The 15,388-nt window shown below is 40.3% G+C and overlaps 1 protein-coding gene across 2 annotated transcripts in view; it reads left to right on the forward strand.

The window, feature by feature from the left end:
- Positions 1–15,388, forward strand: part of DGKQ (diacylglycerol kinase theta) — a gene marked incomplete at its 5' end in the record, with an annotated part of 88,794 nt that overhangs the window by 48,916 nt on the left and 24,490 nt on the right. For both annotated transcript variants that reach the window (XM_083883116.1, XM_083883117.1), the window contains 8 exons: positions 684–784; positions 2,233–2,456; positions 3,364–3,454; positions 7,028–7,082; positions 8,223–8,284; positions 8,544–8,694; positions 9,560–9,598; positions 11,240–11,355. In XM_083883116.1, the coding sequence (XP_083739242.1) occupies positions 684–784; positions 2,233–2,456; positions 3,364–3,454; positions 7,028–7,082; positions 8,223–8,284; positions 8,544–8,694; positions 9,560–9,598; positions 11,240–11,355 (839 nt within the window). The remainder of the gene's footprint in view (positions 1–683; positions 785–2,232; positions 2,457–3,363; positions 3,455–7,027; positions 7,083–8,222; positions 8,285–8,543; positions 8,695–9,559; positions 9,599–11,239; positions 11,356–15,388) is intronic.

Raw genomic sequence — 15,388 nt, forward strand, 5'->3', positions numbered from 1 at the left:
TTTCTGCCTGGATTCTTGCTTGCTTTTATCAGTCATCAGTTATAGGTGGTTTGGTGGTTTTCTTCCTCCAGCTCCAGTTCTCCTTTTCAATTCTTCTGTGGTAAATGGTAATTTGCTAGTGCGTTTCATTGAACCTAAATGCTGATATTATTTGAGAGCAAAAGGCTCTTAGTATTTTATTCTGTGCTACAAAGTATTACCAAGCTGTAAGGGAAGCGTGGAAGTAGGCTCCAGCATGTAACATATCTCCTTTACAATGTGTGTTAACAGACTGCGTGATTAACCAGAATTGGTAGTGCTTTGGCAGTTGTTCTGAAGGGGATGGCACTTTGTCTTGGTCTTCAAGTTGTCCAACTTGTCAATAATAATTGCAGTCTTGAATGCTGGGGTTGAAGAAGTGATAACATACGAAGTCAGGTTATAACGGTTATATCAAAAGCCAAGATAAAACTGTGATTACTCGTCCCTGTTTCCTCTCTGAACGAGAGGAAAATGCTTTTTCAGATGAACAGTAACAAAATTTAAAATACTCAGCCTCAAAGCTTGTCCTATGACAAAGAATGTTCCCAAGAAGAAACATTTCAGTGGGTTAAAAGCAGGTGTTTAGTTATATTATACCCTTCTTGTTTCAGGTAGCTTTCTGATTCAAGGTTTGTGCTAATGAAATACATGTTTCCATTCAGGTAAACAAACACTAAAGATATTTGATGGGAATGATGCAGTGAAACGCAATCAATTTCGACTAATTTCAGTTCCAAGGATTGCAAAAAATGAAGAAGTTGTGGTAAGATACCCAGTGAGGGTCAGTTTTCCATTTTGATATGTATAATTTCATATTACAATAGTAAAAAGCTAAGTTTTAGAAATGTAACTCAACAACAACAACAAAAATCTGTGAATGGGCTATAATATTACAACATAATTTAACTTCTTCATGTAGTGCTCTTATTTTAGAGCATCTGGGGAAATGGTGGTTTACATATCTGTAGCATAATGGCGATCACAAACCCAAACAAAAACAGTCATTCTCCTTCCTGGTGTTTCTCTGAAGCCTGATTTTACTAATACAAGCAATACAATGTAACCAGCTCCTTAGATCTTGCTCCTTTTCTGTAGTAGTGGTTTGATATTTATCCTGGACAGCTACCAATGTTTCACTTGAGTTAAACAGCTTTGAACACCAATGCTTGTTATAGTTATCTCCACCCCTTGGCTGTGAAAATAATCAATTATTGATCATGTTGTATCATCAATATTGAGCATTGGCCACTCCCTAACTTTTCTAGTGCTCCATCTGGGATGGAGAAATTTCTTAGTACCAAATCAAGTGTGCTGTACATATCTTTATTTACTGGGCTAAGCAGGGACCCCACAGTGTGAGAGAGAAATCCCAGAGAGGGAATAGGGTGATTCACAATAAGATTGTGCATGTTGAAGTCTCAGAGTCGTAACAGACTTGGCAAAGAAGTCTGAAGAACATATTACATCAGAATTTTGACAATATAAAGCTAAGGATCATGAGAATTTTTATCTTGATGCTGTGCTCAAAATCAAAAGGAGTTTTGCAAAGGGTTTGTAGTGTTCTGCATGTCAAAGATCTTTTAAGAAACACTATGTACAGGACTGAAAACACTTTTATTTAGGAGTGCTACTTGCCTTTTAAGCGCATTTTACCAGGCTGGTGCTTTTAATACTAGAGAAGAGGAATACAAGTTTCTTTAACTGAGCTGTAAGCTCTGTGTTAGCAGAGGTGCTGTAGGCATGGGCCCATTATTGATTCCTGTGTGCATCTTGCAAGGACAGCCCTTCCTTTTCCTCTTCACAGGTGTTTGGGTTCAGGGCAGCTTGGCTGAGAAGCTCACTAATTTTTGGCATCCCTTAGTGCCGGAAGACTGAATAGGCAGAGTTGGGTTCAATCATTTTTGATTGAAAGATTTATTGGACCTGATCTTTTACATTTGGTCTTAAAATGACTATCACTTGCCAAAAATGCTGTGGATTGTGTTCAAATACATTGATATCTCAAGTTTTTTTCTTTCATGTTCACTGAAATTTGTTTTCAAAACTTCACTCTTGTTTTGATTTTTTTTTTTTTTTTTTTTGCCACTGCCATGAGGTTAGAACATGCATTAAAAGTTCAATTCATAAATCAGGTATTTATAATGTCTGTGGCTGTAAAGGTATTAACAGTGTTTTTTCAAGTAAATGTTAATTTATCTTGCTCTGTTTTAGGAGGCTGCTTTGAGGGCGTACTATATAAATGATGACCAGCAGGAGTATGAGCTTCAGACCTTTACGCAGCAGGTGCTGCTCTCTGATGATGTTATCAACAGGAATGATGCTGCAGAAGACAGTAACTTGGGCTCAGTATTCCGAGAATCTGTTCCTGAAGCTTGGATCATCAGAGCCAAACCAAAGGATGAGGAAGTGATCAGAATTTATCCTGCCTGGCTAAAGTGAGTATTTTCCTTCTTGATCACAAGGTTATACTGTGTTTGGATACATTTGTCCTCTCTAGTCTAGCCCTGTTTGCTTTAGTTATTGAAGCTGCAGAACTCTAATAGAAAGTGTAGTTTATTTTTCTGTATTTCAGGATTCTTCTGTTAATTTTTCTGAATGGGTAGTATGCACAACATTCATTTCCATGGCTAGAAACTCTTGGGTTTCCTTACATGCATGGAACATACAGTGCAACTTGTGCAGTTCTATGATCATGTGTTTGGTTAGAAAGATGCAACTTTACATTAAGTACATCTGTAAACAAATAATGACATACATGTCACTTGAAAAATTGATGGATTTTTTCAAAGAAATGTGAAGTAAGGAAGAACTACACTACAACTTCCCATGTGAGATGAGGAGGGGGAAAAAAACCCAAACAAAACAAAAACAAACAAACAAACAAAAAACAAACAAACAAACAAACAAAAAAAACAAAACACAAAAAAAACCACCCTATTCAATTTACCACTGAGACAGTATGAATTTTATGCAGATTTAGTAGTGGAAACAAAATGGTCTGGACTTACTGATTTCTGAAGACCTATGGGATAAAAAATTAACCCAAATTAAAATTAAAAATTAAAATGTGTTCATTTTGCTGTTGCAACTGCATTGACAAGTTTTATAAAAATTGCAGGTTATCTCTGTGATTATGAAGAGGCTAATCTGTAGTGCTACAATTGTATTTAGCAGTTTCTTGAGATGAAAGTGTTTTCTTGTCTGTGGCTCTGATACCACATCTGCCAGGAGCCTCAGTGAACAACCTTCTTCAACCAATACAAATATATTTGAGAAAATTCTATACTTAGTTTTAAAAGGTACACACAGGATAGGTCCTAAAATAAGTATTTTTCTCCTTAGGGTAGGAATGGCATATGTTTCTCTACGAGTAAATAAGGATAGCACGGTGCAGACTGTGATGAAAGAAGTGCTCCCATTACTTGGAAGGCAGGTAAGTGAAAGATCCTAAGCATGTGCATATACCACCTGAGTGACCCTGAAAGTATATATTTTTCTCCTCAGAAAAATTACAGTCCCTTAATTCACAGCTATTGTAAATGTTGTTAGCATTTGGTAGATGATCTTTTGTGACTGACATGCTCCTCAAAGTTTAACACAATCTTCAGGGTAGGTAGGCATGGTTGCTCTGTACTTGAGGTACCATGAGTGTTTCTGGGTCAAGCACATTTACACGCATGAACACTATGATTCGTGCACTGCAGCATATTTTTACTGGTTGTTTATGTCTTGAGATATTTTAAACACATGTATGTAGCTACTCTGCTAATTTTACCTTGTTGGAAAATTGGCAGTCATTGTTAGGATGATCATGCTTGTCTCCTAATTCTTTATGTTGCTCTGAAGAAAATTGCAAAATCACAGAACATCTCAAGTTGGAAAGGACTCATAAAAGTCACTAAGTCCAACTTCCTACTCCTTGCAGGATTACCTAAAGGTGAAGTGTATGACTAACAGCATTGTCCAGACACCTCTTGAACTCTCACAAACTTGCTGCCATGAACACTTTCCTAGGGATCCTGTTCCAGTAACCAGCCATGCTTTCAGTGAAGAACCTTTTCCTAACATCTAATTTGAACTCCCCTTAATGTAGCTTCATTCTCTTTTCCTTGGGTCCTATCACTGGTCACCAGAGAGAGAAGTGGCCAGTGATAGGACCCAAGGAAAAGAGAATTCACACCTCTCCCTTCACTGTGCGCCTTAAGGAAGCTGTTGACCATGATGAGGTCACCCCTCAGCCTCCTTTACTCCAGGGTGAACAAACCAAGTGACCACAGAGAAGTCCTTCCAAGTCTTGACCTTGAGACTTTTCATCATCTTGGTCACTCTGCTCTGGACACATTCAGATGGGCTGATGTCCATCTTATACTGTGGCACCCAAAACTGCCCCCACAGTGGAGGTGAGGCTGCCCCAGAGCAGAGCAGGACAGTCCCCTCCCTTACCCGGCTGTGATGCTGTGCCTGATGCACCCCAGGACACAGGTGGCCCTGCCGGCTGCCAGGACACTGCTGTTCAACTTGCCACTGACACTCATGTTCACACTCATGTTCAACTTGCCATTGACCCAGTCTATGACATCTTGTCCCACAGGGCTGCTATCCAGCTCTCATCCCTCAGTTTGTATTTTAAACCAGGATTACTCTGTCTGAGATTGAGAATCTGGCGGTAGCTCTTGTTAAAAATTATATATGGTTGGTGATTGCCCAGCTCTCTAGCACATCCACATCTCCCTACCTTTGAGGGTGTCCACAGTTTCTCCTAGGATCATCAGGAAACTCACAGTTCATTTGATTTATTCATCCAGACAATTTGTAAAAACATTAAAGAGCACTGCAGATATTTTCTTCCTACAGTGGCAAGCAGCATCTCTGTAGCCCCCAAGGGCTGCAATGAAGGACTCAAGGTTGAAACAGCACCCACATTCTTTAAAGTCTGCATTGCTTCCCACATCATTGGAAAATTCTAGATACATCTTGTAATCTTGTAGATGCACAGTCTTTCCTTGGAAGATAATCTCTTTTCAGTCTGCCTGTCCTTTGTAGGGTTGATGCCAAAACAAGATGACTTTCAGGAGACATGTTAGGAAACTTTGCTACCTTGTCAAGCCATTGGCAGGCCCAACTCACCAGTGTGGAGACACAAAGCTGTAGTGTGCACATTTTAGTCAGCACCTGGGGCTTGTGAGCAAACCAGCTAATCAGCACAGTTCCACTGCTCCAGGGCATAGCCGTGCTTGCAAGAGGGTGACTGCTGCCCTTTGTGGTTATTTACAGGGTACACAGGAACATTCATGTGACTAGCTCTCTGCAGTAAGGGATAATCATGGATCTGTCTAGGTGTATCCAGCTGTTTAAAGCATGCAGCTTGTTTTGGCTACAGGATACTTCCAGGATTTGTTGTCTGTCCATTTCCTCAAGTGCTGTGGACCTTTTAATAAAAATAGGAACAACCATATCTGAAGTTTTGTCTCTTCTGAAAAAAGCAACTGTCAAACAGTATAGTTGGAAATTCCATTAGGGAAAAATCTTCACATCTCTATATTTGAGCAGCCAGCCATATACTATAAGAGACTTAATTCTTTAGATCAATTGCAATTTCTCCACTAGTGGTTTTTCTTTGCGTTACGGCAATTTTTAAATGCTCTACTTGTTTCTCTGTATAAACACGCATATACAGGAAATGTTTTTTTAATGTCCAGAATCTGCCTGTGCTCCAAGTTACTTTCATCACGTATCAGGTAAAGCACATGTAGGCAGTTGAGGCTCTTAACACCCCCATTCATGAGATGTAAAGCAAAATAAATTGTCTCTTAAGTCTCAAGGCCAAAATTTAAGACCCTTCCTTAATCCTGAGTGTGATATATTTGCAGGGTTTCAGTCATCGTAAATGGTTCAGCTCTTGGCTGTGCCAGCTCTTCTGGTCCAGCTGCAAGGAACACTTGTGTGGTCCTTGGCAGTAGCTTGGAGAAGAGACTGTGGCACATGTGAAGAGGATTTTGTTCCATCAATGCCTGGAGTGTGCCAGGAGATGGGGAATGGTCAGCCTGCTTTTGCCAAGCTAGTTCCTGGGCTGTCTGTCGCAGTGCCTCTTTGTGCCGCTCGCCTCGGCCAGCCCTGACACCGCGGCAACACCGGGGCTCTTGGTGCAGCGAAGGCGCAGAATAAGTGAGAGATGGGACTCTCTTGAAGGTTAACCAGCTGGGTTTATTGCAGGGATCCTGCTCCCAGGGTGGTGCCTCACGAGAGACCCTGAACCCCTGGGTGCAGCAACTTATAAAGGGGGGTGGATCTCAGGGCAGGGTAGAACATGGGACCAATAAGAACAAACCAAAGAGTGGCTCAGGGGGTGACAGTCATGAGAAACAACGAATAAGAACTAGGAGGGGGACCCCTGGACCCTGACCAATCACCTGAAGCCTCTCCTGGAACTTTCCAGGTGTGGGGTGAGGCCCCAGAATGACTGGCAGGACCAGTGGGTTATATAACATGTGATTGACACATAACAGAAGGAGGGAGAGACCATTAGGGATTAACAGGAGGGGTTACAAAGAACATACCATTTGAAACCTACAGAAAACATTGCCAAACAATCGGAACTGGTTTTCACACTCCCACAGCTGTCTTCTTCCAGAGCAGGCTCATTCCCAGTCCTGCATGCTTTCTCTGGAAGGACACTCAAGAAATACTGCAGATGAGCTGCTCATCACTGAAGCAGGAATGAGATGAACTGTGCTCATTTTCACAGTGTGGCTGTGCAAATGCCAATGTTTTAGGAGCATGGAAGTACGATGTCATGAGTGTGTAAAATGAAGATTATTCCTGTCTTGGAAGGAGTTGGTTAGAGGAAGAACATCATAGTTGATTTAAAAGTACTTAACTTCTAAAAAATGTTTAATTTTCCATGCTCTGTTATACACTATGTACAGGATATAACACATAGTAATGTAAACATCTGGCAAAATTATGTCAATCAGAAGCTGCATTTACATGCTGTCTCTTTTGGCAGATGGAGTGCCTCCAGAATTTCAAATTGGTGGAAGTGCTTATGGGTAGTAAGCAAGGTAAGCGAAGGAGCATTGGCCAAAGACACATCAGATCTCCGTGGGATTTTTTTTCCCCATTCTAACAGTCACAGTCCATATCCTAGAATAAAAAACACAAATGAAATTTCATAATGATGTTTAAATACCTAATCAGAAGTGATGCTGATTCTTTTCAGTCTTGTGTGTCCTGTGGGAATAACGTTCCCTTTCATTATTACATAAAAACTCATTTGTGGTTTCTGGTGAATATTAACATTTTTGCCTTGTTTTGGGGAGCTATGTTTAACAGACATAATTTTCTTAATTGGAGTTATTTATTAAAGATTAATTGTAAAGGTCACATGGCTCCCTTCCTCTGTCTTCTTTCCTCCTGACATAGCCCCTGAAGAAGAGTAACTTTGAGTCCTAAGGCAGTCCAAGTAATGTGTTTGTGTGTTAGGATGCACAGAATTCTGCAGTCCTAGCACTGCTCAAGTGTTTTGTGATCCTGCAGGAGCTGGGCTTGTGTTCCCCAAGTTGACATCCCTTTGTGTTTCAGTATTTGTAAGGTTGCATGGAGAAATAAATAAAGACATTGAAGTAGTCTAATACTCTGACCACAGCTGAATAAATATCTTTGTAGTTCAAATACTGTTCGATGCTTTGCCTTATTTTAGGGCATTATTGGGAAGTTGTTTTATAAAGGTTATTTTAGCTTTGTGAATGTCATAACCTTGATCGGTTTCTGGTGCTCCGTTTTGAAGCATCATTTGCAACTTTACATTCACTGAAAGTTCTTAGAATTGTTTTAATACTTTGATAAAACACAGAAGTTGCTTATTATTTTACTTGTTCAAAATTTAGTTTTAAAAGTCTTTGGTCAAACCGTTAGATTATGACTAGAGTGCTGCTTATCTTTTGAGTGGGTTCAGGCTGTTTCTGCCATTTTTTAAAGGAGAGTGATATTTAAGAACTGTGGAAAAAGACTGTTCCAAGCACCTATGTGTTTTTATTGTTAGATAAGAAGTAGCTCACATCTGCATGGTCCTTTATGAGAAAATTAGTTGTATGCAGAGCTGTACTTTTTCCCTAATTTTTTCTTCTTACTGTTTTTGTGTAATTGAGCCTGGTACAAATTTACATGCTTCCTAACATGATTAATATTCTTGCCCTCTCCAGTTCAACGCATGGTCTTGGACAATCAGGAACTGATTCTTAACAGACTCAAGGACATAAGAAAGGTAAATCTGAAAAAGAAACATGTTTTTGGTTTATTTTTAGCAAGTGGGAGTCCCCTTCCTTTCAGAAAAATGAATCATTGGTCACCCCTTAAGCAGGCTCAAATGTAGAGAAGCTAAGGCTTGAACTGAAGTTGGTTTCTGTTTCTGATATTCTCTAGGCATAGACGACATGATTACTAAGTGCAGAACTATTTTGGATTTTGCTTCACAATATCTTTTTGCCAGATGTCATGTCATTTATTTTCCTTTATTTTGGTAGACTTCAATACGTCAGATGAATCAAACAAGATTTTACATTGTGGAAAACAGTAAATCCATTGTACAAGTAAATTTATTTGTTGGTGGCCTTCCACCTCAGCTTTCCCCTGAAGAATACACAAATATTCTCAAGGAAGAATTAGCTATCAAAAGTAAGTAAACCAGGTACATTTTCAGATACATTAGACATTCAGACACATTTGTTCTCCTGTACAGAACAAAATGTAGTAGCATCAATTGCTTGTTTTTCTTGTAATTTTACCTTTTTCTGACCTGATTTTTAAAAAAATGTTCTACCACTTAACTCTCATGTGGGCTTTTTTAATCATTTTAACATGCTCACAGTTGCAGGAGAGATATAACAGCTCATTATTTATAGAATAATTATTACATTACTTTAGTTATATGTGACTACACCTTTTTTTTTTTTTTGTATGTTTGTGTGAAAAAGCATCACTTTTTAGAAGACATACCTTATACATACCTTAAACCATGTGCAGAATATCCCTTGGTTTTTTTAACCTGACACTTTTTGCCTGGTCCATTCTCCGTGTTAGTCATGAGCTCTGTGCCCCATCACAGAGAAGTATGAGCAGTGTGTGCACACACATACGGACAAACACTCAGGGAAAAGAATTTATTTTTCTTTTTCAAAGAAGTGTAATTGAATTTTCATAATACTACTTCAACCAGTAATTTGTATAAACAGCGTCAGGAATGTGTCATGCTTTTTGTTGCAGGAAACAAAGCATTTTTCCCAGTCTTTTATGTCACTTCAAGAGGAATTAAACTTGAAATGCCAGGAAGAATTCTTAGTCACCTTTTATGAAAATCAGTTTAGCTTTTCTTACTTGCAAAGTAAACATGAGAGGGAAAGTGTTAGCTGGAGGTTCTCCCTGTATTTGTATAACGTTTAATATTTATTTATATTATATTTATGTAACTTTTTAAAATACTTTAAATATTTACTCTAAATGTACCCAAGGTTTTATGTGTTTATATTTTTACCCTTTGCAGCAAATGTAGTATCCGTGAGTCATGTTTATCAAGCACAAGGTAAGCATTAAAATTTTTAGTCTTGCAAACAATGTTTATGTTCAAAACTGCAGCTTAGTACCGGAGGCTGGAAGCTCAGAGTATGTTAGTCTTTCTGCATAAGCAAAAAGCCCTTCAGGTAAAATGTAGCATGTTGTATTTATGAAGAGCAGTGGATTAGTGTTACCTTATTAAAAAAAGTTAAAAGATCGGCTTCATGCCTTGTGTACCAGAAGGAGGTAATATCTCATCACAAAAATGAGTTTTGAAGTTGCACTTCAACTGAATAATATAACACCGCAGATCTGTTAAAAATCCTTCAAGTGTTCTGTTCTATCTTTGACTTTGAGAATACTAAAATTTGGTACTGCTTTTGGACTCAGTGGGACTGTTTCATGGTCACTGTTTCCTAGCAGTGTTAAGAGCTAGAGTTCAATGGCTGAAAGTTGAAGAAAATAAATGCATTCATCCTTTGAGCTGTTTCTTTGCTTTTGCTGTATGAATTTTATTTCAGTGAGGTCGGAGAAGCCATGAGGCTTCTGACAGCTGGAGCAGCAGTGGCTCTGGGCAGCTTTAGTGCAGTGCTCAGGTAGAGATCTGCATTTGGTAAAAATTTAAAGTGTGGAATTTTCTCTTTTTTATGTTTAGGTGTCTGTAGCTGAGGTGTTTCACATCCTTTGGCAGGCTTAACTTCCACGTGTCTGCTAAATGGGTTTTTGTATAGCATGGTTTTGAAGACTGGTGTGTGCTTCTTTTGTGTTATTTGCTGTCTCCATGTGACTAATTGATTGATTTTGATCTTTTCATAGGAAAATCTGTAAAGCTTTCAGATGTACCTTCTCCTTTCCATGCTTTTCAGTCGCAAATACTTGATTTTGTGCTGCTTGTCTCATGTCACAGCATCATTAAACCAAATTTACATGCATGCGGTTTTAGATGTTTCTTCTTGTATGTGATTTTTATTGCCACTTTCCTCTTATGTTTGTATTTTTGTGGTTCTCATAACTTCCTAACTTTCCCTTTCTGTCACAGCCAGGTTATGTTACCAGTCTACATCTCATATAGTGTCCATTATGCATTTTTGTCTTATCCTGCCCTATTTTCCTCCTCACCAAATATCTTACTTTACACTAACTTGTCAGTGTTTGTCTTTTCTCTTTTGTCTTCCCTTCTTCCCCAACTTCTCCATTCAGAACCTAAGCCCTAAACTTGATTATCAGCCCAAATATTTGCTTGCAGTAATTCTTACTATGATATTATTAATGAACAGAACTAATGGATCTTTAATAATTGGATGCAAAATGAAACCTGATACCTCTGCCACTTGTACATGATCAAAACAGAATGTTAGTCATGATAAAGAGTATGCAAATAGGCCCTACCCCTGAAGCTCAAAGGAAATCTTTCAATATGCATTAGTTCTGTGCTGCAGTTCTTGTCTTCAAGTTGCTTCATTTTAACAGAAATCTGAGATCTGTTTGAAGGTAGGAAGGAAGGTTTAAAAACAGAACAGTGCAATTCAACTGATAACAAACCGCTGCATAATAAGTTCTGCTGAATTATGTCCTTGATAAACTGAGTAAACTTTTGCTGTAATATGAGACCTATTTTCTAATAATAATAATTGAAAATATAAAAAGTAGTTCTGATGCCTCTTTACAGGTGCTGTTGTACTCCAAATTTCATGTTTTTCTGAAGCTGAAAGAATATATATGCTAGTTAAAGATACTGTTGTCAATGACAAGCCTCTGTATGCTGTGGTGATTCCTACAGTTATGGTAAGAGACAGGTTTGAATTTAAAAAAAATGTCTTTAAAAGAAAAAACACAACTACCTTAAAACTCTTTCTTCTAGAACACAATGAAAATACATTTAATCAAAGAGGCCATATTATTAGTGTGACAAAAAAAATGCTTCACAGCCTGTACTTCATGTATATGACATATTCAGTGAATTAAGTAATTTGTGCTATGAATGTTCAATTGGCAATCTACAGCTGCCTAACTATACAACTATAAAGGGGAGGGAAACAGTTATTTTTCTTTGTTTCTTTCAATGATCAAAACGTTAAGTGGGGTTTCAGTTTCAGCTGGTATGTCTTAAAATGCTTACAAAACTTTGTTATGGGAGCTAAACGTGTTTCCTCACTAGCCGTGAGGTAAAATACTTCTGCTTATTTTCACTGTGACATTATCTTCATTTCCCCCATTCTGTAACAGAGACAGTTTGACCTTGTTTACCCTTTGAGGATTTCAGAATAACATAGTCTTCTGAAAGACTTAGTGCAAGAATCCTTTCACAAATTCAGGCTTGATTCTGATTATTCATGCTGTTACTAATCCCTTTCATGTGAATCATTTTGTTTAAAAGAGATTTAATGTTAATAAAGTAGAGTCAACATGAGAAGAGGAAAATTATTAACTGAGTGAAGTGATATTTTAAACCAGGATTATGTAGGTTCATTCCAAAAAAGAGTATTGCTGTAGTTACTTTCTGCTGAGGTGTTGTGTATCTTGCAGTTACTGTCTTTCTGGAACTGTGTTATGGCAAGCAAAGTGAGAGTCTTGGTTTGACTTCTTGAACATCACAGAAGGTCAAAAAAATTACATTATTAGTGGGAATTATGAAACAACTTTCTATAGGAGGGTATCAAGTTTAATGGCCCTAGTTGCTTTCTCACATACCTGCTTTCACAGTTTAAAAATGAGTCCTCCACTTGTCCAGGCTTTCTAAAACTATGGTTTTTAGATGAGTAGATACTAGTGGTAGTGCTCACATGCAACTGGCAAAATCAAAAGTAACAAAAAGTTACACCCCCTCCTAAAAAATTGAGAGCTTTGTTCTTATGTGTGCATAGGAATTGTATTTTGTCAAGTCCTTAGAAATCAAAGCCACCTTGTCCAAACTAAGTTTCAGAGTGCCTGTTATGAGAAACAGAAAGCAGCTATGAACTTTTGGATACTTGTTTTTGGTGTTTTATAGGCAAACGCATTATGGGCCTGTTATGAATAAAAATGGGCGGAGAAAATATTAATCTCCATAAACGCCTTTATTAATCAGCTCTTATTAATATTCGCCCGAGGGGTTTGATCGCCGTGGAGGAGGAGGGCTTTATCAGCTCTGCTGCATGCAATTCAACAGAGCTGGAGGACTGGCCCTCGCTGGGAAGCAATCCCAGAGTCCTGTCAGTTCTTTGTTTTCTCCTGTGGTCTCATCTCCGGTTTGGTCTTTTTAACTTACGGCTAGTAAGCTAAACCGGAGAAATTAGCTCTTCTGATTCTCTAGGGTCTACACGGCTGAGCATTAGTTCTTATCTGTTTTAATTTTACTTGGTTTTTATTTGATAAGGGTTTTTTTATGTTAGATTTCATCCCGGGACGCTTTTGGAGTTCTTAATTTGCATGCGGGATCACCGGGGCGGGGGCTTGGAGCTCTTTGCGGCCATGGGGTAGTTTTTGCCGCAGAAATGGCGTCCCAGTCTCATGCCGCTCCCCAGCGGCGGCAGTGCTGTGGGGGGGGTGGAACGTGGTGGGTGTGGGGTTTTTCTTTTGAAGCGGGGCAGAGGTCCGGCCGGCTCGGGGGACGCTTCATCTGGCCGAGGCGGCTGACCGCGTGGTGGCTGCGGCGACTTGTACGGGGAGCATGGCATCTGCGGGCAGACGGGCGGCCGGGGCTCTTTTCTCCGCTCCGGCACGGGGAACGGCTGGGGCTTGGGGAAAGGCTGCTCCTCGGCTGCGGGCGGGGGGAGAGGCTTCTCCGCGGCTGGAACTCTTTGTGCTGGGCTTGGGGGGGGAAAGCGGCCGGCTCCTCTCTGCTCTGGCGGCGGCGGCGGGGGTTGGGACCTCCCCGTGCCAGACGGCCGACTGTCCCGCGGCTGGAGCTCTGCTGAGGCGGGAGCCAGGCGGGCGGCTCCGCGGGCTGGGTTTTCTCCCCCCCCGCCGGCTCCCAGCCGCGGACGGCGCTGGGAAGGGGCTTTTCTGCAGCGAACCGGGGGGGAGACGGGGCGGCATGGGGGGGGGAAAGCGGCCGGCTTCTCTCCGCTTCGGCGGCGGCGGCGGCGGGGGTCGGGACTTCCCCGTGCCAGACGGCCGACTGTTTTGCGGCTGGAGCTCCGTTGAGGCAGGCAGCTCCACTGCGGTTCCTTCGCCCCATCTCTGACCTGGGGTGGGGGCGCGGTGCTTGAGCTTTGATGGGAACGGGTTTTTTGTTTTTGAGGTGGTCTGGGAGGAAAGGTGCCACGTGCCACTGAGGTGGCTTTCCACTGTTACATCATAGGACAAACACCCCAAATTTCATTTTTAACAGGCCTATATTGGGTGTCCGTGGTGTGAAGTTGAACATATTCCACACTGTTGATTACATATGTTTGTTTTTCTGACATTGGATATGTTTTAAGATGACTTCTTGATGCCAGGAAAATGTGGATATTGCTGTCTCTTACCTGATGCAAGATATTTTTTAGAAACTCCACTTCAGGGGACTCCTAGGCATCAATTTCTAATACATAAGCAGGAGAGAGGGTACTAAGGCACAAACACTGTGTTTCCATTTCAGCATGTGTTGTTTATATTTGGTCATCTCACTGAAAGGAGCCTAGAGTTAATTTAAATGATATTTCAAGTGTTGCTTTTTGTATGGTTGTTCACCCAGCTTATGCCTTTCACTAATTACCTAGGTAGAGTAATGATTGATTATTGTCTTTACTTTGGGTAGCAGTTGGACTAAATGACTTCCTGTGGTACTTTCCAACCCAGGCTATCTTTTTAGCCTATGATAATATTAGTCTTTGTTTATGTGTGTGATAATTTAAATACAGTACCAGGAAATACAGTTGTATGAGGCCAATACCAGCACAAGTTTTTGTGGCTTTATCACTAATGCCTTTTATTAGTGGAATGCCCTCTGGTGTACTGCCAGATTCATTAAGAGTAGCAGGAAAATATGTAGAAGGTTCCCAAATAGATGAAACTTTCAATTTCATTCATTCTACTAAATCCTCACACAAATATTTACATCTTAAAAGCACAGTAGTTAAATGAGCATTTTAGCCAAAACATGAGTGACTACTTTACACCCTTCTGAAAGGGTGTGACACCCTTCTGAAAGGGTGTGACACCCTTCTGAAAGGGTGTGACACCCTTCTGAAAGGGTGTGACACCCTTCTGAAAGGGTGTCACCTTTTTCACCCTTTGCTGGAAGAGTTTTCAAGCATTAGATTAGACTGCCCTGGGAAGCAGTGAGGTCACCAATCCCTGGAGGTGTTCAGGAAATGACTGGACATGGCACTTAGTGCTGTGGTCTAGTCAACAACGTGGTATTCAGTTAAAGGTTGGAATTGATGATGTTACAGGTCTTCTTTCAACTTTTATGATTCTATGATTCTTCCATTTCTGCAATATGCCAAAAAATAAAGAAAAGGCTTGGGGGTTGACCCAACTGCTGCTCCAGTAGTGTTGTGACATCTTGCACGTAATTTCTCATCAGGTAATGAGTCCTTTCTGGCCTGAGGGTGAAGAAAATTTTGTGCTTGGGGCATTGTGAGTCCTTCCACGTGGAAGATGGTGGCAGCTGTTTGCAAATGTTGCATTCTACTTGTCAGAGGTATCTGCAGTTTCTGGAGACAGTCCACCATCCGGGAAGATGTGCTGTGGTTGTCACACCAGTAGGCTGGTGGCACAGAACGCCTTGTTCTGCTTTGTTGTTAGATATGATTACACAGTACAGTCAATGGAGAGGGGATTAGCATGGATAATAAACATCTTGCCCTAGTTTAAAGCAATGTTGTGCTATTCCGAACAAATTAAGCAATTT

Source organism: Zosterops lateralis (assembly GCF_965231275.1).
Source record: "Zosterops lateralis genome assembly, chromosome: Z".
NCBI classification, from domain to species: Eukaryota; Metazoa; Chordata; class Aves; order Passeriformes; family Zosteropidae; genus Zosterops; species Zosterops lateralis.